The 24,114-nt window shown below is 40.4% G+C and overlaps 2 protein-coding genes and 1 pseudogene across 10 annotated transcripts in view; 2 read left to right on the top strand and 1 right to left on the bottom strand.

The window, feature by feature from the left end:
• Nucleotides 1-23,113, bottom strand: part of AMBRA1 (autophagy and beclin 1 regulator 1) — a 175,838-nt gene extending 152,725 nt beyond the window's left edge. For 3 of the 9 annotated variants that reach the window (XM_027072772.2, XM_027072774.2, XM_027072776.2), the window contains exon 1: nt 22,893-23,110. The gene's annotated coding sequence lies outside the window, so the exon portion shown is untranslated. Of the gene's footprint in view, nt 1-22,673; nt 22,868-22,892 lie in introns of those variants that run through there. The other 6 variants (XM_027072777.2, XM_053203238.1, XM_027072778.2 and 3 more) reach the window with 4 other exon arrangements.
• Nucleotides 3,154-4,456, top strand: LOC106978036 (cell division control protein 42 homolog; annotated as a pseudogene).
• LOC113603347 (sterile alpha motif domain-containing protein 1-like) lies at nt 22,420-23,200 on the top strand. Its single transcript, XM_027072668.1, has 2 exons — nt 22,420-22,491; nt 22,634-23,200. The coding sequence occupies exons 1-2, from the start codon at nt 22,420-22,422 to the stop codon at nt 23,198-23,200; spliced, it is 639 nt and encodes a 212-aa protein (XP_026928469.1).
• The last annotated feature ends 914 nt before the right edge of the window (nt 23,201-24,114 follow it).

Below are 24,114 nucleotides of genomic sequence, written 5' to 3'. Positions count from 1 at the left end.
CATAAACTAATTTATGATCCTCACAGCCACCCCATCAGGTTCATGAGGTCCCAAGGGAACAAGTCACACTGTCAGTGGTGGATTCAGGATTCAAACCCAAGCAGTCTGGCTCCAGAGTATAAATACTTAATTACTACAGAAAACTCCATAGTGCCTGAGATAGAACTTCCTAGTCAGTCTCTCTTCTAGTCATTTACTAGCCTCTCATGTATTAGCCCCTCAATAATTGTTTTACTGCCTTACAAAATCAATTGGAAATCTGTTTGCTTAATATTTGTAATGTTCATTTCCTCAAAGGAGAAGAAATTAAAGAATGACAGCAAGGAAAATGAAAAAATTCTCACCCCTTCCTTTACATCAATATATGGTTTTTGAGAGAAAAAAGGACTCTAAAGTCTTTGACGAGAAATGACTCTGAATTTGATAAAATACCATATGAGACTATATCATGAAATTCAGCCACTCTGTATTTACCCTACACAACTACCAACTCCATCAAAGTAAAAAAAATTACTTATCAACAGGAAATAGAGATAGATGCCACAGCAAATTTACTTCTGTCTGGCTGCTAGGCCAGAACATACATCTTGAAAACATTAATCAACAGAAGATATGATTCTGCATACTCAGTCAAACCTGTGTATACTCTTTTGTCAAACATGAACTATAACATAAACACATCTGAGAAAAGAAGGGGACTCTTACATGTATGGTGTCATGCCAACCGTTTCTCATCCATGTGGCGGGCAAAGTACTAGTGACCTCCTTGCACTGCCAGAGTTAATTCCAAATCAAGATTCTCTATAACCAACTTAGTTTACCAGCCTGTGCTAGACTCTCTCCAAAGACAGCTGCCATCAAATCCTTCCTACTCTACTCCCATGCTGCCCCACCCATCAAGGGATAACATATTTCTCACCGCCCTCCCCCCCCACCGAATATGGGGCTGAACTTGTGACTTGTTTTGACCACAGAATACGGCTGAAGGGCTGTGTCAGTTCCAGGGCTGGCAGCTTCATATTTGAAAGACAGCATATTCAGAACAAAGTACAGAGGCAGTGGACATTCTGAGAGCAGGGAAGGGAATATGGGATATTATATTTTGGGGGCTTGAAAGTGCCAGATAAAAAGGTGATGTGATTTAATGGGTAAAGATATGACAAAGAATAAGAAGTTTCAATGATGGACTCTTACCACTGAGCTGTTATATAATCTTTTACAAATCACACTGGTGCTGAATTTCATTTTTCTCCAGGTACAAACTGATAGTAATAACACCCTTTTTGTAACTTAAAGGAATCATGTCCTTGGAGTACATTAGAAGAAATGGGTTACAAAAAATTGAAGGCAGAGTTACTACTTTTGGAAGTACAAGCCAAGTTAAGAACTAACAATAAGGACAGTGCACAATAAACAGGAGTTCGTACAAAGAAGTCTGGCACCTTCAGTTATGAGACAGTGCAAAGGAAACTGCAGGAGCCATGAAGCAGAATCAGAGAATACCTTTAATTAATCACCTGACAGATTAGAAGCAAATAATTTGAGAGAATCAAAACCAATGCAATCAAAATTAGACACATTCTTCCTAAGAACCAAAAGCCCAGAGATAAAACGCTAATAGAACCTACACCCCTACTGCAGATATGCACAACATCTATGTTCTGAATTACAAAACTCTTCAATACAATTGTCTCCACCTAGAAAGCCAGGCTAAGACATGATAATGAATTGAGCACCCGGTACAAAGATTGTCAGCCCAAATTTACCAAGAGATAAGCAAGCAATACGACCTCTTTTGTTCTCTTATCCACCATCACCCCCAATGTTTTTTTATATTTATCAACTCAGAATAAGGCACACTTCTACATGGTGTATCACAAATAGGCTAACAGCTTTACAAAATGTTTTGAAGGTACAAAACTAAATAAATTCTAATTACTGTTTTTATAATAAAGACGAGGAAAAAGCACTAGCTTTTCTGCTGCAGAGTTTGCTTACTAGGGCTTCCTAAAGTAAAAATAACATGACCTAATGTCTGAAACACAGCAGAGTTTGTACTCAAAAACAAAGTGTGATCAAAACTGGAAACAGAAAGCCGTAAGTTCCAAATCTGAGACTGACAGTTTTCCTTATTGTCACTTACCTCAGAAGGATAACGAAAAAAGGAATGAAGTGTTATCTGCAAACTATTCTGGGGAAACCGGACTAGGAATACAAGAATCCCTGGAAACTCAAGGAAGAGCAAGGAGGAAACCACTGAACCAACAAGAAAGTGAAGCTCAATTTTTGAGTCCCAAGCTATCAACAGAATCAAGAAGCCAGGAACGTTAGCCTTAAATGCACAAAAATGGCGAGAGACTTTCTATTAGTAAGCAAAGAAAAAAGAGTAGCTTTTGATGAAAGAAATTTCAGAGGCAAAAACAGCTTAACCCCAGAACTGGGAACTGACCCCAACTGCCTCAGGCAAACAGACCTAATGACTTTGGCAACAACATCCCTTTCATCCACCCACAATATTAGGAGGCTGAAGTAAAGCTGATTTCAAATCATGAAGGATCACATCTTTCTGTTTTCTGCACAGTCTTTGGGAAAAAGAAGTGTAACTCTCCTCCCACAGTAACACATTGCCCCCAGGATTCCTGGAAACCCCTAGAGCCATAGCAACAGTATTGTTAAAAGCTTGGAGAACATTAACCAAGAATCCTCATGGAACCCCAGGACAGATGAGATTACTGAGATTATTGAGATGAGATTATTTAAGAAAAATAAAACCTGGAAGAGGTTACGAAATGCATCTAGCTTTGCAAGAGGCATCAGTAGCCAAAGCAGGATTTGAATTCAGGCTTTTTCTTCAGATAGTATCAGAACTTGACTCCCAGTCCTTGGCTCGGCAGATACTGTGTTCAGTGTTCTCCAATGTTAGAGTCAGCCCAGGTCAGGTTCTTGGCTGACCAGAATAGGGAAAGAAAAAATCTCCCTCAAGGCTTCAGGAAAAGAAGTGAAATTAGTAAATGTAGAGCTCTTATGCTAAAAGGTCCAGATGCTCCTCCATCTTGCCAATCACATTTCTCAGCCAATCAAAATAAATCACTGGATTTAAGAACCTGGATTCCATTTCCCCAACTTTCTGCGAATAAAAAAACACTTAAAGAAGGGGAGGAGAAGGGGACACCTTGCTGGCTAAGTCGGTTAAGCGACTGACTCTCAGTTTCGGCTCACGTCATGATCTCACGGTTTCATAAATTCACTGCAGTGCAGAGCCTGCTTGGGATTCAATCTCTCTCTCTCACTCTCTCTCTCTCTTTCCCCCCTCCTACGCTCACTCACAATAAATAAACTTTAAAGATTTTTTAAAAAGGAAGGGGAGGAGAAGGATGCAAAAGCAATGATAGCCAAGAAATGTTTATTGAACATTTACTATGTACTCAGCACTATTCTAGGCACTGAGAATACTTTACTGAACATCCTTGCCCTCAAGACGCTTATGTCATTATGTAATTAAAAATTGGGGCACCTGGGTGGCTCAGTCAGTTGGGTGTCCGACTTTGGTTCAGGTCATGATCTCGTAGTTTGTGGGTTCGGGCCCCGCGTCGGGCTCTGTGCTGACAGCTCAGAGCCTGGAGCCTGTTTCGGACTCTGTGTCTCCCTCTCTTTCTGACCCTCCCCCAATCATGCTCTCTCTGCCTCAAAAATAAATGAACGTTAAAAAAAAAATTAAAAAAAAAAATTGAGGAGTGCTGCCAACACCCCAGCAGAGAAGCTGAGGTCATCAATGAATCTGAAATATTTAAAGTGGATACAAAACTGTCTCAGCAATGCAGACAATTAAGGGTGTTGTTGTGGGCGATGGTGCCGCTGGTAAAACATGCCTCCTGATATCCTACACAACAAACAAATTTCCACTGGAGTAAGTACCGACTGTTTTTGACAGCTATGCAGTCACAGTTATGATTGGTGGAGAGCCATATACCCTTGGACTTTTTGATACCACAGGGCAAGAGGATCATGACAGGTTACGACCACTGAGTTATCCACAAACAGATGTATTTCCAGTCTGTTTTCCAGTGGTCTCTCCATCCTCATTTGAAAATGTGAAGGAGAACTGGGTGCCTCAGATAACTCACCACTGTCCAAAGACTCCTTGCTTCCTTGTTGGGACCCAAATTAATCTCCGCGATGACCCAAGATTGAGAAACTTGCCGAGAACAAACAGAAGCCTGTCACTCCAGAGACTGCTGAAAAGCTGGCTCGCGACCTGAAGGCGGTCAAGTATGTGGAGTGTTCTGCACTCACACAAAAAGGCGTGAAGAATGTATCTGACGAAGCAATATTGGCTGCCCTGGAGCCTCCAGAACCAAAGAAGACCCACAGGTGTGTGATGCTATGGACGTCTCCAGACCCTTTTCTGCACAGCTGGTGTCAGCATCGTACTAAAAGCAATGTTAAATCAAACTAAAGATTAAAAATTAAAATTCGTTTTTGCAAAAAAAAATAAGCAAATAGAGGATACTTTGGTGGCGCCTGGGTGGCTCAGTCGGTTAAGCATCCGGCTTCGGTTCAGGTCATGATCTCACGGTTCGTGAGTTCGAGCCCCGCATTGGGACCCATGCCGACAGCTCTGAGCCTGGAGCCTGTTTCGGTTTCTCTCTCTCTCTCTCTCTCTCTCTCTCTCTCTCTCTCTCTCTCTCTGTCTCTTTCAGCTCTGAGCCTGGAGCCTGTTTTGGTTTCTGTCTCTCTCTCTCTCTCTCTCTCTCTCTCTCTATGCCCCTCCCTGGCTCGCACTATCTCTCTCTCAGAAGTAAATAAATGTTTAAAAAAAAAAAAAATTGAGGATATTTTCAATTACTCAGTACGCTAGGAAGAAAATAAGGATGGGGCGCCTGGGTGGCTCAGTATGTTGAGCTGCAACTTCAGGTGAGTTCGAGCCCTACATCAGGCTCATTGCTGTCAGCGCAGAGCCCACTTCGGATCTTCTGTCCCCCTTTCTTTCTGCCCCTCCCCTGCTTGCGCGCTCTCTTTCTCTCTCAAAAATAAACATTAAAAAAATATGGAAAGGAATGTTTTTGGGGGGGCAGATCAAAGGGAGGAAATCAGTAGCTGAGCATCATTTCCCATTTTTCTGAGTGAGACTGCGAAAATGAGTCAGGAGAAATTTTTTAATATTTTCATGTAACTTAATACTGTAATAAATACAATCCAACATTACTTCCTATTGTTAATTACACATAAGACTAAATTTAAGTAACATTTAAATCATCCTTTACTTCAAAAGTAAACAGTGATCTTAAAGCCTTGTAAGTACACAGCATTAAAATCCGAATATTTATCCAATTATCGCCAATTGATAAACAAAAGTGGCAGAACATAACGTATATTTAAAGCAATACTTTTATCTAACATTCATTGAACATTTGCTACACACCTGGCAGTGCTAAGCACTCTTTCATATCATCTCATTTATTTCTCACAATGACACTACGAAGATAGGTACTATCATTATCCCCATTTCATTTTGCAAATCACAAAACTGAGGCTTGAGGAGTTAAAACGATTGGCCCATGTGGAGGAGAGATTCAAAATCCAAGTAAGTTGCCAAAGTGCATGCTCTGACCACTATACACACTGCTTTTATAGAATCGGCATTAAACCTAAGATCCAGAAAAATTCCTTTTTGTGTCCTCACATCTAGCAGGTCATAATTATAAAGTTGATTCAGAAGAGAGAATGAATAAATTCAAATGAATCTGAGTCAGAACACAGTGACTCATGCTATGTACCCTGACATCCATGCCTCAACCTACCTATCCATAAAAGGGACTACTCTCACCACAGCTAACCATTACTTGCCTCCTGGAGGGTTGTATTAGTTAATATTTGTAATTTTATTTATTTTTTTTAAATGTTTATTTATTTTTTGAGAGAGAGCACAAGTGGGAGAAGGGCAGAGAGAGAGGGAGACATAGAATCTGAAGCAGGCTCCAGGCTCTGAGCTGTCAGCACAGAGCCCAAAAAGGGGCTGGAACTCAGGAACCTCAATATTGTCACCCAAGCCGAATTCGGACGCTTAACAAAGCCACCCAGGCACCCCAATTTCTCCCTTTTCTCTTAATTTAAAGAAGACATACCATAAAACCCAGCAACCACACTCTCAGGCATTTATCCCAGAGAAATGCAAAACTTACACAAAAACTTGTACACAAATGTTCACAGCAGCTCTATTCCTAATAGCCAGGAACTGGAGAAAAATTCAGATGTTCTTCAATGGACAAATGATTAAACAAACTGTGTAACACTCAAAACATGAACTACTACTCAGCAGTTAAAAAGAAAGGAACTATATTGACTGATTCAGGCAACCAAGTTGAATCTCCGGGGAATTAGGCTGCGTGGAAAGGCCAATCTAAAAGGTTACATATGCTCAGGTCATGATGTCATGATCTGTGGGTTTGAGCCCCACTTCGGACTCTGTGCTGGCACCATGGAACCTGCTTGGGATTCTCTCTCCCTGTCCCTACCCTACTCATGCTCATGTTCTCTCTCTCAAAAATAAATAAACTTACAAAAAAAAAAACTTTTTATAACTAACTAAATAGCTACATATGGGGGCACCTGGTTGGCTCAGTCAGTAGGGCATACAATTACATCCTTTTTAAATTGTAGTTGACCTATGTACATAGAATTCTTGAAATAACAAAGACCAAATTAGTCGGGGCGGGAGGGGATGGGGATTACAGATAGGGCAAAGGAAGTAGGAGATGGACCGCCTTCTCCTATGGGTATTTTCCCTTGATTCTCTGCACAAAGCTTTACTGCAACTTTACCCATTGCACTTGCCTGATGATTTATGATTTGGGGATGGGTGTGGCTATAAAAGGGCATCAAGGGAGATCCTTGTAGTGATGGAAATGTTCTGTATCTTGTTTCAATGGAAATATCCTGGTTTTGTAAGATGTTAAAATCAGGAGAAACTGGGTAAAGAGTATGATCTCTCTCTCTCACATTATTTCTTAAAACTGCATGTAAATCTACAATTATCTCAAAATAAAAAGTTTAACTTAAAGAAAAAAAGGTAACATATGCTCCTCAGTAACAAGTGAAAATTAGTCTGATCAATCTCCCTCCCAAACCCTCCCATTTCCACCCTCCTGAGATAACTATGCAAACTCACTGCTTAGACAAACATGTAGGCATCTTATTAGATGTTTTGTGCATCAAAATGAGATTATATATACTACATATTACCCTGCAACCTACCTACTTCACCTATTATCACTGTACCATAAAGAGCTTAAAAAATCTTTTAAGTGCCAAGCAGGATGGCAGGTATAGAATATTTTCTAACTGGTACAAATCTGACAATGTTTATCATGTTAATATACAGTAGCTAAGACAGCATCATTTAGTGAGTGAAAAAGAGAGTACAGTACAATACAGAAGCAGTATTGTAAAGAGATCCACACAAATGCAAGGTCTTCAGCAGCTATTTTAGGATCCCAAATGCCTCCTCCATGGAACTATCCTCGGGGGCCCACAGAGCAAGAAATGCTAAAAGATTTCTTTTCAGCAGAAAACTGCTAGCGGGGATAATTCTCCCACATACTCAAGGCAAACCAAACAAACTTCTCTGAAAATATATTACTCCTTCAAGCAGAAGTGCAAAATGTACAGTTGATAATTTTTAAAACATCCATTTTTGTAATAGCTACTACCACTTCTATTGAGTGCTAATGTTTTATATATTCTATCTCTAAAGCTCCCTCCTACCCCAGTCCCATTTTACAGACAAAAACCTGGCTCAGTGTGAAATTGCTCACCCGTAGTCAAACAGTGAGTACACGGTAAAGTTGGTGTCCAAAGCTATAAAACTTGTGCTTTTCCTACTTTATCCAGTTTTTCTATATTACCACATACCAACAGAAGAGAGTCAATAAATTGAACACTGTTATTTAGTGTAGTTAGGCAGAAGCCATTTTCCACATGTCTGATTTTGATCCAATTTTTTCCCCCATTTAGTATATTTTGGGGACAGTATACTATGTAGCACTATTGTAACAGGGACAGAAAGGTAAACAAAACCTCAAAGAGCTCTCAGTCTGATGGGGAGCCTGCAACTGTTGTATACGGTAACTATATAGCTGCTATACTGAAATGTGGCAAGTACTACCCACAAGGAAGTACAAAGTGCTATGTGTTTGAAGAATCCAGCTATCCACCCAAAAGCAAATGATAATCTCTCACATTAGCTTCCTTACAATTAATTGCTCTTCATTTCAATTCTGCTCTGATATGCAACATCCTTCCATATAAAACACTGCCTTGGTCACATTCAATAAGTACAAATGAAGGCCTGCCAACTCAGGTCGGCATAAAGCTCCTTCTCAAAAAGTAATGATGCAATTTTTTAAAATTTTGGCAATGAAAATGAAGTATCTTTAATCTTTCTGGTCAAACAATGGATGTACGGAATTTAAAGTGACGAAGACATCATTTTGAACATAAGATCTTACAAAGTTAAATTCACCTGTCCATCATTACAAGATTCACTAAGGGTAGCTCTAAGACAAAAGCCCAGGTTTCTCAAGTCATTGTATGGGGTTCCTTTTCACTACTGCTTCTTTCTTTTAAGTTCAATGAAAATGAACTTAATGAAGTTCAGGTTTTCTCCTTTCATCAACAATTAGATGCATCCATGAATAAGTAATCATGCACAGTTCAAAAACTATCAAAAACAAACATGCTGAACACCATAATGAGGTACATATAGAGGTAAAGGACTGCCTATCCTTGGTATGGAAGAAGTTTTTCAGGTATTGGGGGGGGGATGTCAATAGATTCTTAAAAAATTAAAAAAGCCATCAACAACATCATCATCATCTCAGCAACAGCTAGTATTTTAGGGGTATCCACTATGAGCCAGGCAACTTGAAGGTGAAGGTTCTTTCTGATCCTTACAGCCACTCTTGAAAGAGGTGTTTGCACACACTAGGTTTATAGAAATATTCCCAAACTCCACAGCCACCCCAGGGGCTAATTCCAACTCCAGAGTATCTGCTCTTTTCCCACTACCCCACACTCCCTAGGACAGAATAATTGCACTGCATATGTGGCTGGGACATCAAGTCACTAAAAATTTTGACATAATTTCCCGACTGGCAGTTATGTAATTTAGCCACTTTTCAATCTTCACGTTTTTTTAACTAATTTTCTTTCGTGATTCCTCAGTGGCCTTCCAGGTTGCTTTCTTTTCTTTAAGAAGTAGAACCCTTTTTCCAGATGAAATCTTATGTGAAAACACTAACATATAAAAGAGATCAAAGTGAGCTGCTCTGGTTTAAGCAGAGTGGGAGAATCAAACTCTTCCTGACTCTCACGCCACCCCATAGGCACCTCCAAAGAACACACTTAACTCTGGGCACCTGGCTGGCTCAGTTAGTACAGCATGCAACCCTTAGTCTCAGGGTCATAAGACCACAATGGGCATGGAAAGGAAGGAAGGGAGGGAGGGAGGAAGGGAGGGAGGAAGAGAAGTGATAGTATAAAAAAGAAAAGAATAACATTAACTTAAAGACTCTAACTTCTCTATCTCAGGTTTGCCATTCACCATCTGTATAACCTTTGGCAAGAAAATGTTTCACTTTTCCTGTCCTTTATTTCTTTTAAATTTTTTTGAATGTTTATTTATTTTTGAGAGAGAGAGAGAGAGAGAGAGAGACAGAGCATGAGCAGGGGAGGAGCTGAGGGGAGGGGGACACAGAATCCAAAGCAGGCTCCAGGCTCCGAGCTGTCAGCACAGAGCCCGACGCGGGACTCGAACCCACGGACCGTGAGATCATGACCTGAGCCGAAGTCGGACGCTCAACCGACTGAGCCACCCAGGCGCCCCTCCTGTCCTTTAAAATAGAGATACTACCATCCATTTTATAGAGCTTCATTGAGTTGTTATGAATATTACGTGGAGGAACAAATATAAAATTCCCAGTACATGTTAAGTATTCAAAAGTTGGCTCCCCTCTCTTTTATCCTGCAGAGGTAACAGTTGTTGCCAATTCAAGAAAGCTCAATAAGTATATTTGATGATATCTGTAGTAGCAGAGAAGTGAACAAGTAAATGCTCCCACAGCTCAACTGAAAGAGACATAATAAATCCTCCATTAAAGCAACCTACCAATGATAATACCCCCTCCCAGCTTAGCTTCCCAATGACCCATGAACCTCAAAAGGTGTTTTTTACTAATAAACACTTATTATGAGATTCTTTAATGTACACCCTAAAGTGTCAGGTGAATGTGTTAATGTTCTCAGTAATTTAACTTTGGCATTTCCTGAGCTGAGCATTTAAACTGGCAATTTTGGGGCGCCTAGGTGGCTCAGGCAGTCAAGCATCCGACTTCAGCTCAGGTCATAATCTCACGACTCGTGAGTTCGAGCCACACCTCGGGTTCTGTGCTGACAGCTCAAAGCCTGGAGACTGCTTTGGATTCTGTGTCTCCCTCTCTCTCTCTCTGCCCTTCCCCCACTCAAGCTCTGTCTCTCAAAAAGTAAATAAACATTAAAAAAATAATAGTAAATAAACTGGCAATTTAATACTACATTTAATGAGTATTTTTATATTTATGTTCTACAGCATGAACCAATGTTCATTCATTTGCCCATCTTCTGGGCTTCTATTTTTCCAAGCACTACAAAACAAAAATACATCTGTCATGTGCACCTTCCTTAAGCAATTTTAATCTGGCCCTTCTAAACAGTCATTAAGAATCTATTACCTTAGTCTGTTATTGATAATGTGTTCCTATTTCTACATGTGTAACAGGAGACCAAAACAATTTTTACAGGAAAAGATTCTCAGTCCTAATCTAAACCCAGCCAACAACTCTCAAATCACACACACTATGGAAGCTGCATATGTTGGCTTTGATTCCTATGGTTTAGGAAGAATCACAACAATAATACATCACATAGCCATGAAAAGACTCCTTTACGATAAAGAACACATCCCTGAGCGTTGAACATGGGAGCCAAGAAGATTCAGAATGCTAATCTTCCATTTTACTAGGAGACCTTCAGCAATTTACCTAGTCTCCACTGATTATTTCTTCATAAAGAAAATGAAAATATACTCATTACAATGCCAGAGATACTGTTTTGATTAACTACCTGGGGTTTGGTTACCAGGGACCTCAGAAGTCATCTTTCTCATCTCCTTCATTTCTTAACAAGCCCATGCTTGAGTCATCCTACAAAGACAGTTACTGAGTCTTTGAAGAACGTATTTCACAACCTTCCTCAGTAATATCCCAGTATCTTGTTGTCAGGAAGTTCTTTCTAATTTGTAATCTATATCCCTTCTGCTGCAATTAAAACACATTCCCTCTTGTCTTCTGTGGGAAAAGAACATCTGCTTAATACCACCTGAACAATATCCCTTCAAGAGATTATAAAATATAGGAAGCCCATTTTAAACAGCTTCATGTAAATGCAACATGGCTTTAAATGGGTCATCTTAGACAAAGAACATGATTAAGAGTCTTAAATTCCCAGTTCCATCACTGACTTGCTCTGAAGATGATAGGAAGTTAAAACCAAGCAGATGCTGTACCTCAATTACCCCATCAGTAAAATGCAAATGATAAAACCAGTATGTTGGGAGAACTCAGTTCCTCAAAAAACTAAATATAAAGGCAAGAGATTCTCAATCCCAATCTAAGCCCAGCCAACAACTCTCAAATCACTCACTCTGAGGAAGCTGCAGATGTTGGCTTGATCTCTATGGGTTAGGAAGAATCATGACAATAATACATTACCAGATAGCCTTACAATTAATTACACGCCTAGGTAGATACCCAAAACAACTGAAAACAAGGACACGTACATGCATGTTTACAGCAGCGTTATTCAGGATTTCCAAAAAGTGGGAGCAGTCCAAATGTTCTTCAATGGGTAAAGGAACAAATTATGATATATACAATATATATACAATACAATACAATACAATACAATACAATATATACAATAGGTTACATATTGTTATGATTCCTCTTTTATAAGAAATTCAGAATATATCAACCTATAGATACAGAATGCAGACTGCTGATTTCCAGGGGCTGGTGGAAGGAGGGAAATGAAGAGAAACTGTTTTACTTTGGAGTAATCGAAATGTTTTGGAACTAAATAGAGGGTGGTGGTTGCAAAACATTATGAATGTATTAAACACCACTGAACTGTTCACTTTAAAATGGTTAATTCTGGGGCACCTGGCTGGCTCAGTCAGCAGACCATGTGACTCTTGATCTCAGAGTTGTACATTCAAACCCCACATTGGGTTTGCAGAATTACTTAAAAATAAAATTTTTTAAAAACTTTTTTTAATGTTTATTTTTGAGAGAAAGAGACAGAGCATGAGTGGGGGAGGGGCAGAGAGAGGGGAAGACACAGATTCTGAAACAGGCTCCACGCTCCGAGCTGTCAGCACAGAGCCCGACATGGGGCTTTAACTCTGGACCAGTGAGATCATGACCTGAGCCAAAGTCCCAAGCTTAACAGACTGAGCCACCCAGGAACTCCTAAAAATAAAATCTTTTAAGGGACGCCTGGCTGGCCCAGTCAGTATAGCTTGCAACTCTTGATCTCAGGGTCATAAATTCAAGCCCCACATTGGGCATGGAGCCTACTTAAAAAAAAAAAAAAAAGTAAATAAATAGCACCTGGGTGGCTCAGTTGGTTAAGTGTCCATTTTTTTTTTTTTAAGTTTATTTTGAGAGAGACAGAGACAGAGAGTAAGTGAGGGGCAGAGATAAAGGGAAACAGAGAATCCCAAGCAGGCTCCGCACCATCAGCACAGAACCCGATGAGGGGCTTGAACTCACCAACCACAAGATCAGGACCTGAGCTGAAACCAAGAGCTGGACGCTTCACCAACTGAGCCACCTAGGCACCTCTAAGCGTGGGACTCTTAATTTTGGTTCAGGTCTTGATCTCACGGTTCATGAGTTCCAGCCCCACATCAGGCTCTACACTGATAGTGCGGCGCCTGCTTGGGATCCTCTCTCTCTGCCCCTCCCCTGCTCATGCTCTCTCTCAAAATAAATAAATAAAAACTTTAAAAAATAAATAAATAAACAAGGGGTGCCTGGGTGGCTCAGTGGTTAGGCATCTGACTTCTGCTCAGGTCACGACCTAGTGGTTTGTGAGTTCAAGTCCCACATTGGGCTCTGTGCTGACAGCTCAGAGCCTGGAGCCTGCTTCAGATTCTGTGTCTCCTTCTCTCCCTCTGCCCCTTCCCTGCTTGTGCTCTGTCTCTCTCTCTCAAAAATAAAAAAAATATTAAGAAAAAAATTTTAATTAATTAATGGTTAATTTTGCATTGTATGAATTTCACCTGAATAAAAAAAAAGGGGGAGGGGAAGGCTAGAAGAACTAGTGGGGACAATATCCATAAAATGCTTAGCCCTTCCCAGAGAAGTCATCATATAAAATTCTAGGTAGACTGGTAGCCAAAACGTTTAATATTATCTCATTATGGCCTATTAGACTCTAAGCAAAGAATATGTAAATGGGAAACAAAACAGAAACCAAAATAAAGTCTAGAGTCATATTTATACGTACTCTATATGGCAGTAAGAACCAATAAATAAGTGACTGAATAAAGAGATAAAGTAGGGGCGCCTGGGTGGCTCAGTTGGTTAAGCGGCCGACTTCAGCTCAGGTCATGATCTCACAGTCTGGGAGTTCAAGCCCCATGTCTGGCTCTGTGCTGACAGCTCAGAGCCTGGAGCCTGCTTCAGATTCTGTGTCTCCCTCTCTCTCTCTGCCCCTCCCCTGCTCATGCTCTGTCTCTCTCTGTCTCAAAAATAAACACATTTAAAAAAAAATTTTTTTAAGATAAAGTAAATAACCAAGCACATGAGCAAATTGACTATAGCAACAATGACCACAGGAAAGCAATATGAAAAAATAAAAGTAAGGAATAAATTTTAAAAGCCAAAATACAAAGACACATTAAGTAGGGAATTGAAAAGAGAAGCTAATGACAGCAAAACTAAAAAGTACATAAACCCTTAAATTCCACGGCCACATATACAAATCATGAGAATCACTACTCTTTCCATTCTGCAGTTACCCTCATTCCTTGACCTCTTCTCCACCCCCCCACCCCCCGGCTTTTTTTAAACCTCTTTCTCCTTTAATCCAACCTCCTGGCAAGACACCAAGGCTAGGCCACCAAGAAGAAAATAAAAAGGTATCATTCCTATCTTCATGGACCTTATTATATTACTTCTTCTTAAAGTATTACTTCTTCTGGGAAGACAGACATGCTAATTACCCAAATATACAGACCATCTCCACTTCCTCCCGTCTCACTTTTTAAATCCACTTCAGTGGATTTCTGAGGTTTCCTCAAATTCTTTGGATCTTGACTGGGAACACTCTCCTGCTAGTCTATACACACATTCTCTCTAGGTAATCTTACCATGTTCCTTGACTGTAAATACCACCTCTCTACCAAGAGCATCAGATTTACTGCCAGCACCCCTGCCAGCAGCACTCAAAGGCTCCTTGCGGGATGTCTCCACATGTTTTTAACAGAAAGCTCACACTCAGCAGGGCTTAAGTTGAGGTCTTCCTCCTGCTCCCCAACTCGAGTCAAAATCTGCTCCTCCTCAAATGTTTCCATCTCAGAAATGGCAACTTCATCTATCCAGATGCTCATGCCAGAAATCTGAGAATCATACTTGACTTTTCCCTCCTCCCACATATTCAATCCATCATTAAGTCTTGCCTGTCCTAATTCTAAAATATCTATTGGAAAAAAAAATGTATCTATTCAATTTTTCTACTTCCTCCCATCTCCATTGCCTACAGCCTAGTCCAAGCCATGATATGGTCATCTTTTGCCTGGACCACAAAAAGACATCTTTAACTATCATACTTCCCCCACTTCTCTTTCAAATTTTCCAAATTCCAAAATTTTTCCCACAAATTTCCAAAAGTTTCCACAATGTAGCTGGAGCAACCTTTTAAAATCATATATTAGGGTCACAACACTCATACTTAAAACCTTCCAACACTTCCAGTTATATTTAGGAAAAAAGTCCAAAATCCTTAACACAACCCTGCCTACGTCTCTATCCTCTTCCTGTGCCCCGCTCCTTCCTCCCCCACTGCTCACTGTACTCCAGCCACACCAATCTTCTTCCAGCTTCTCAAACTGTGCCACGTTCCTTCCTACCCCAAGGCTTTCATACATGCTATTCCCTTTGCCTTTCCCTTTCAGCCTTCTAATCTCTGCTTAAATATCACATCTTCAGGAAACTTTTCCCAAGGCTCCAATATAATTCAGGGTCCCCTACTATAATCTCTTTTTTACTTCTCCATCATAGGACTTGATACACTTTGCAATTACACATTTATTAGTGTATTTTTTGTTTACCATCTCTCTCCCCTATGGACAACAATCTCTAGAAGAGCATGGACAGAGTCTATTTTTGTCACTCTAGTCTTAGTACAGTGGTAGTAGTTTAGAGAGTTTAGAATTGTTTAAAGTAGTTTAGAATCAGTATAATTTAGGGATTAAGAGCAGGAGACTATGGAGCCAGACTGCTTGGATTCAAATCCTGGTGCTGCCACTAACTAGGCTCTAAGACCCTGGGCAAACTGCTTAACCTCTCTCTGTGCCACAATTTCCACATCTACGAAATGAGGAAAACAAAAGTACCTACACCACAAAACTGTAAGAATGAAAAGAATTAATGACACAAAGCACTTGGTACAGTACCTGGCACAAAGCACTTCAATAAGCACGGTTCTGATCAGCTCTTATTATGGTATTCATAACACCTACCACAGTGGTAGACAACATTTACTGAATGAATGGATGGGTTAATTAATTAAAAAAAAACAAGACTCCACTATCTTCATTAAATAGGTTTTTTAAATGACAGCACAGGAATTTTACACAGACTTCAGAGAGGAAAACAAAAACGGATAGTTAAGGTAAAGACTGAAGTACCCACAATTTATGATGGCATAAAGGGACAAGAGGAATAAAAAACTAACTCTACTGCATTTCTGTACCACTATATGAAATACAAGTTCACTCTTCCAGAAGTTTACCCAAGTTGATTTGGTAACTTTGACTTTTCCCTAAATATCATTCTCTTCCATGCCTTTAGACAACTTCTTCCAAATCGTTCAAGTACTAATCACAGTTCAAATACATGGTAAAATTCAGATGCTAAAATTTTCTACCTGTTTGGCAAAGAAATGTTTTTCTGTTCCTAAAATAGCTCTGGCCTGTTTTACCATACATATTACAGAATCCTCAAAATTCCGTCATGTCTCTTCTACTTGGAATTCTTTCAGACACTGCTGCTTTCTAGGTTTCTCTCTCCCAGTAAAGACATACCCTCTCACTTTAACTTGAAACACACTGAGGAAAAGGAGAAACAAATACACTGCTTGAACTTCCTGTTTGCTGTTTAAGTTTTCTCAGAAGACACTGAACTTCAATCTAAGCATCACTACTGTTTGTTGTCCTTTTGGGGAACATACAATCTTTAAGGTGTTATAATAATAATATTGAAAACAATAACAGGTGGCACATATAGCACTATCTGCTGTTCTAAATGCTTTACATATATTCTCTCATTCATTTCTCACAATCGTATGGTATTCTACACATGAAGAAAGGCACAGAGACGTTAAGTATTTACGTTAAGTTGCAGTTAGTAAATAGTGGTCCTGAGATTTGGACTCAGACTGCCTGGCTCCAAGAATCAGTGCCACTAGGCTGTTATTCAAGAGTCTGGGAAGACATATTTTTCTATCCTGTTTTCACTGGTCAGCTAGGGTGAAATACTCCAAATCTCTCCCCAAGTCAAACAGGCATATTAATCCTCTGCAACCCAGCAAAATTTCAAATGTTTCATTATATCATAAGCATGTACACCTAAAACAAAACAATGTTAACTCATGGGAAACTACACGTTCTATCCTGGGAAGCAGAAATAAACAAATGATGAAATAATGAAATGTGAAATTTGCCTCAGTTAATTCGACAGACAGACATATGATTCCAATAAGCAGCAGTAAAAAAATGCTACAAAACACTTTTAATATCTTGAAAGAAAGGTACTAAACAAGATTATAAGTACATATTATCATATACACATACTCAGCAGCAGCAGCCTACATTTTCCCTCTCTCAATTTCACTATAATCCTTCTAAAGCTTTCCCCTTATATAAGGCTAAGTACTTCAGCTTAGTCTCTGCTACAAATAAATCTGAAGTCATGTATCCAGTGTTTAAATTCACTGAACTCAAATTCCAAAGAATAATTATTTTAGAAAAAATTAACAAATGAAAACTACTTAAATTCAGGTCACATTAGAAGTAAAAATTAAACTCATTAGCCAAGCATGCTGGACATTTCTAAGTCATAGTGATCCTTTATTATGCCAAATCCAGTGTCACCATACACTAACAAATATTACATACAGCAATTTTATCTTTTTTTTTTAATTTATTTTGAGAGAGAGAGAGAGAGAGAGGCATGAGAGCATGCATGTGGAGGAAGGGCAAAAAGAGAGGGAGAGAGAGAGAATCCCAAGCAGGCTCTGCACTGTCAGTGCAGCCCGGTGAAGGGCTCGAACTCACAAAGTGTGAGATCGTGACCTGAGCTGAAATCAAACACTTAATAGACTGAGCCACTCAGGCACCCCACATGTAGCAATTTTAAATGAAGACTTCCACTGTGATGGCAGAAAGAGAACCTTAATTTACTGAATCATGATATGTTGTGATTGCAACTTTTTAATGGGATTAAAGATGCCATGACTGAAGACTCCACTCTCCCCATGAACACCCAGCGCCCTCCTCACTTCTTCATCTTGCTGTCAGCTCTTGTTTCTTTCAGAGCACAGCCTAAATTTCAATATCCATCAGATTCCTGGTCAACTCTGCTCCCCACTGGAATAAACTCCATTAAGAGTAAGAATATTCATGTCTACTTTTGTATACCACCATCTAATGAGCATTCAATAAATATTTGCTAGATGAACAAAAGTCTGAAAAGGAAAGGGTTGAAACACAGAGTCACAATCAAGAAATAGTTCCAGGGCACCTGGGTGGCTCAGGCAGTTAAGCATCAACTCTTGATTTCGGTTTAGGGCATGATCTCACAGTTCATGAGATAGAGCCCCATGTGGGGCTCTGTGCTGACAGTGCAGAAACTGGAATTCTCTCTCTCCCTCTCTCTCTGCCCCTCCCCTGCTCTCACATATGCATGCATGCACTCAACAGTTCTTGCGCGCACACAGTCTCTCTCAAAATAAATATACTTAAAAAAAAAAAAAGAATAGGAGAGACTGGACGGCTCCATTGGTTAAGCATCAGAATCTTGATTTCAGCTCAGGTCATGATCTCATGGTTCGGGAGATCAAGCCCCACATGGGGCTCTGTGCGGACAGCATGGAGCCTGCTTGGGATTCTCTCTCCTCTCCTCTCCTCTCCCCCCTCTCTCTCTCTCTCTCTCTCTCTCTTTCTCTCTGCCCCTCCCCCACTCACATGGCTGCTCTCTGTCTCTCAAAATAAATAAACAAACTTGGAGTACCTGGGTGGCTCAGTTGGTTGAGCATCCGACTCTTGATTTGGGCTCTGGTCATGATCTCATGGTTTGTAAGATCAAACCTCCTTTGTGCTCTGCACTGATGGTGTGGAGCCTGCTTGGGGTTTTCTCTCTCTCCCTCTCTCTCTGCCTCTCCCCCATGCTCTCTCCCTCTCTCTCAAGGTAAATAAACAAACAAACTTAAAAAAAAAAAAAGAAGAAGAAGAAGAAGAAGAAGAGGGGCACCCGGGTGGCTCAGTTGGTTAAGCATCCAACTCTTGATCTCAGCTCAGGTCATGATATCATGGTTCGTGAGTTTAAGCCCTGCATCGGGCTCTGTGCCGAAGCCCTGAAGCCTGCTTAGGATTCTGTTTCCCTCTCTTTCTGTCCCTCCCCTGTTTGCTCTCTATCACTCTCAAAATAAATTTAAAAAAGAAAAAAAGAAAAGAAATAGTTCCAAAAGGTCTGATAGGGATACATGTACCTTAGGAAACAACACAGCACAAGAACAATAGTCAATAAGGAAAGGAAAAAGTTTAGGTGGAGAAGTGGAAATTATCAACCCTAAGAAAAGACAGAGAACAAAATGGAAAAGATACTACATTAATCTATAGACACACAGGCAGGACTAACTGGAAGACAGGGGGTAAATATTCTCAGCCTCACCCCATCTACACATACAGCACTTAAAACTTCTCTTTCACTGGCACTTCCAGGCATTCACTCCTTTCCACACACATATTAGTTAAGCTCCTCCAATGCTGGTTTAATGTTTGTCACCTCTATCCTCCATGACTGTCAGGCATAATGTTGCCTTGAAAGAAACAAGTTGTCCCAAGAACTTAGATGACTGCTCACCATTGCTGTAAGATAGCATAGCAGTTAATATCTAAAGAGCACTTTATCGTTTTAAAGCAGTTTCACATACTTTTTTCTCAATAGAAATATTATGATAAAAGTATTATCTTTCCCATTCTCTAAACACAGGTTCATAAAAGTATTCAAAGCCTTGTTTTTAAATCCCAACTCTGCTACATTCTTGCTGTGTGATCTTGGTCAAATTACGTACTCTGAGTTCAGTATCCACTGGGAAAATAATATCTACCTTAAAGGACTGTTGTATTAAATGAGATAATGCCTGTGAAGAACATGACATAGTAAATGCCCAGTAAAGGGGAGCAACCTTCCCTACAGTCTCCTTAAATAATTTGTAAAGGATTTCTCAGCTATGAAGTATATAAGCCTAGGACTTAAATCCAGGTCTCCTGATTCCTTAATCTGTTTTCTTCACACTACATCATTTTGGCAGACTGCCACATACTACTGGGCACATAAATACATTCTGACAATAACTGATCACAAAATTTTTATCTATCAGTAACTAATTTTAGCTTTGCAAAAAGGGGGAAAGATAGATCTAATTAACTTTGGGGTGGGGGGAGAAGGGGCTTGAAAATATAAAATATAAATCACCCCCAAGCCACAGGACAAGTTGTACCATAGTACTTCTGTACAAACAGAAATTATGACAAGAAACAGAAAGTTCTCTCTGGGTTTATGAGGAACAATTGGAGAAGGAAACAAGAATGACTATGATTAAAGGAACTTAAGGAGTTTTGGGGGCCGGGGGGGGGGGGGTGTTTATTTTGTTCTGTTTGTTGGTTTGGGGGTTTTTTTGGTAAACCAAACCACTGGGCAAAAAGATCTGCATCCCATTCCAAAATAACTCTATCAAGGCTGAGATGTATCTTTAAAAAAAGAGACTTCAGTGTGCTAACAACAAAACTTTTTCTCAAACTGCTTTCAGAGCAGGATAAATGGGAATAGTGAGATACATTGTCAACATTCATGAAGATCCTTGAAGATCATAAATGTATGGACTCAGTATTAATAAGAAGCAGAAAGAAGCATGATCAAAAGAACAAAAGTCTGGCTTGCTTAGCTGGAAGAGCATGCGATTCTTGATCTCAGGACTGTGAGTTCAAGCCCCACACTGGATGTGGAGCTTACTTACAAAAAAAAGAAAAAGAAAAAGAATAAAGTTTCATAAGCTTCCTAACGTGTATTGAAGATAATTTGAAAATTATACAATATAAAACCAAATTATTACAGTTAATAAAAATAACCAGTAGTTTTCAAGTGATACATATAATTAATCTTTTCCAAGGTAGAATATAACTCCTTCCAGGACAAGCTATAGAAGATATTCAAAGAAGTTCACATCTTTAATAATCCTCAAGAACTTTCTCACGAAAAGAGAAGATAGAACAATTAAGTCACATTCTGAACTCATAAATTTCTGAAAGGAAATGCCAGAAGAGAGCCTGATCTGACACTGACAGAACAGCGCAAGATTTAACCAAGAAAGGTAAATTGTGGAGTGAATTTCTATCACAAAGCAGGGTAGAAGCCAATAAGCTCTATCCCTATAACCTCACCACCAGCACCACAACCAAATTTCTTGTCTTCCTCAATTCAACTTAAACCTCTGCTAATTATTTCCTATAGAAACGTAACAAAATGTTGCTAACATTTTTTGTGACACTCCTAGCAAACTCCATCTTTATTTAGCATTCGTTAGGAGTCACTGAGATACTACATTAACTACAAATTCTATGCAGAATCAATTCCCAGGAGATAACGTCACTTCCTTCACTAAATGCTGATATACGTTCTCTTCTACCATAAAAACTTTTTCAGAGAGCACACATTCTTAGCCTAACTTCCCAATCTAGGTTTTCCAGTCTGGTGGCTCTTCTTTAATCCCTTTCTGGAAGTTCTGAGGTCCTGGTAACTAGGAAATCATTGATGACCAAGGACCCCACGCTTAGATATTGCTGACCTCAAAATCAAAAACATTAGAGGAACAATAACCTTTCCACAACTCATATTAGAATTCTAAAATTGTTAAAAACAAAACAAAACAAAACACATACTTGTATAGTTTCCACCCAAGGACTAGAAATTTAATCTGTTCTCTCTTTAAAACCACTGTCCTACTGATTTTACATACTATGGAAATACTTATTCAACCTAAAGCCTGAATATTTTTTTTCAACAAAGAAGCTACACAAATTAGGATCGTGACACTGAATCCAATGAAAATAAAATGAGTAAGAACGCTTAGTCCCCAAAGTTTCTAAGTTGAGAGAGAAAGGAAAACATAATGGAGATGCCAGAATTTTAACTTTAAATTTAAATATTTCAATATTTGAATGAATCCTACACAATGGCTGTTTAGTATACGCACAACTAAACCACTAATCGAATATGATAAAATTGTTCTGGAAACGACTCCTTGGGTTTCCTTTGGATTCTTCCTAGAAAGCAAACTCTTCAGGACAAATACCTGATTTGAAAATCTTCACCAATCCTCCAACCTTGGACATTAACCACTTAACAACATAGTTGGAAGATTTCCATTGAGAACAAGCTGGGGGGGGGGGGGGGGAGAAATAAGTATCAACCAGAAAGCAAACTGGTCAGCAAACAAAATTTTCTATCCAAGAAACAGAATTGCCATTGCTTTTCTCACTAAAATGATACAGACTTTGACAAACAAAACCAGCATGGTCCCTTTACTTCTGAAGTCACCAGTGACAGAATCTGTATTCCCAGGTAGGAGAGATCACAAACGACAAATCGCTGTGTACATAAAGTGACTGGTAAATAGAGAGGGAGGGGGGAAAAAAAACCCGAACCTGCAAATGACCAAAAAACGACTCATAGTACGTTTAAAGACCTATTTGGGACGTGGGGAAAAGTCAAGTCCCAGAACCCTGCCTCAGTTTCCCTATCCCCAAAACGCAAGAACATGACACTTCGCTCAGAGCAGCCAGGGGGCCGTGTTCCACTTGTTTCCACCTACTCGAGGGTCCCTTCCAAGGTCGGACTCCGAGGAGGTCCCCAGCGCAATTGAGTCATGACACCCGGGGCCTTGGGGGCGGGGAGGCGGGAGGGGAGACCGAGGAGGGGCAAGCGCGCAAAGCTCTATCCGTTCCTGGAAGGCGATTTCCCCCCACACTGAGGGTGCCAACACCCGCCCTAGACCCAACATCCCCTCCCTACCTAACCGCGTAAAGCAGCCCCAGCATCTCTCCCTCCTTCCGGCCTCTCCCTCCGCGCCCTGCCGCCTCTCCGACCGCGCCCCCGAACGCAGCCGGGTAGCTCCTCCTCCGGCCGTGTCTCCGCGGCCAAGCCGCCCGCCCACCCGCCGGCGCCAAGGTCTTCTCAACCCGCCAGCGGAAGGATGCCGGGCCGGGCCTCCCAGGCTCCTCCCGGGCCTACCTGCAAGGCGGGCGGAGGCTCCGTCTGCAGCCCAGCGACGGGACCCAACCACCGACAAGAAGAAGAGGCAGGAAGGAAGCAAGGGGTCCGCTCTACCGACCAGCGGAAGAAAGCAGCCTGAGCGCGGGGCCTCGCGGATAAGTCAGCCTTCGACCCGGCGCCGCCACCGCTCAGGAGACATCAAGCAAGAAGACGGCGCAAAAGATCACCGAATACACGAACGGCCCAGACATCATAGGATGAGCGCCCAGCCAATCGTTCAAGGAGATGCAGTCGAGCGCCGAAAAACTGCTCCGCTCCAACCCTAGGTCCGACTCCTGGCCAAGGCATGAATAAACAAACCCAGATCACAAGCGGCGGAGTAAAGTAGCCGGTGCTTCTGCCATTTTCTGTGTTGCTTGCCAGCGAAGTTGTTTAGAGCACCGGAGTTTTTCTTGAGTGTTGGAGATCAAGGCATAGCACAATGACACTTACCAGTTCAGCAACTAAGTTATGGACTCCCAACATTATCCCAACTGAGCAAGCGTGACTCTTAGTTCCCTCACGGACAGTGAGGTACATAAAAATAAACATACATATACATGACAGAGGCACAGAGAGACAATGAGAGAGAATCCAGACTGAGAAACAAAGTGAGTCAACGCTGTTAAAGTTCCACTTTAGGTCCCATAAAACACAGCAAAGAGAAGTTGGAAAAATTCAGGGGTTTGTAGGCTGAACTTAAGGCAGGAAAAAAAAATACACGTATGCTTTTTAAAATTTTCTTTCAAAGGCCTGGAGCTACGGGTGTGCTTCTTACGTGATGATCAAAATTTTCCTTGGGTTCAGAACCTGCAAAAGTTTAAATTTTCATCATCACAGCAATAGTCCCTTTCTGAAGTCTTGTAGTAGACAAATTAATATTCTCAGCACAAGTGTGAATTAATATGTACATCCTAGGTACAATTCAATAAATCACATAGATCACTCCAAATATGGATTACCAAGTGTGAGCAATTATACAGCTACCGTAAGTCCCCCCTAAGGGGAGAGTAAAGGCGTAAAAAAGAAATGATAGTCCAAGCCCTTAAAGAGCTTATAATCTAATCAAAGTGAAAGGTCACATCCTTACAACATTACCTTTATTTATAATTTATTATAATTTTTAAAAATCTCCTTTAAGTCCATGACAATGTTCAAGGGACAACTCATATATATAATGCAGGATAGAATCAGCATCCAT

This window comes from Acinonyx jubatus, chromosome D1 (genome assembly GCF_027475565.1).
Source record: "Acinonyx jubatus isolate Ajub_Pintada_27869175 chromosome D1, VMU_Ajub_asm_v1.0, whole genome shotgun sequence".
Taxonomy (NCBI): domain Eukaryota; kingdom Metazoa; phylum Chordata; class Mammalia; order Carnivora; family Felidae; genus Acinonyx; species Acinonyx jubatus.
Note: the sequence above shows the minus strand (reverse complement) of the source record. Positions and strands in the feature narration are given on the sequence as shown.

Bases quoted from the DNA above. Each gene is read 5' to 3' on its own strand.
- LOC113603347 (XM_027072668.1), top strand. From the start codon at position 22,420: ATGACACTTCGCTCAGAGCAGCCAGGGGGCCGTGTTCCACTTGTTTCC. The intron at 22,492-22,633 runs GTCGGACTCCGA...CCCCACACTGAG, and splicing joins ACTCGAGGGTCCCTTCCAAG to GGTGCCAACACCCGCCCTAG.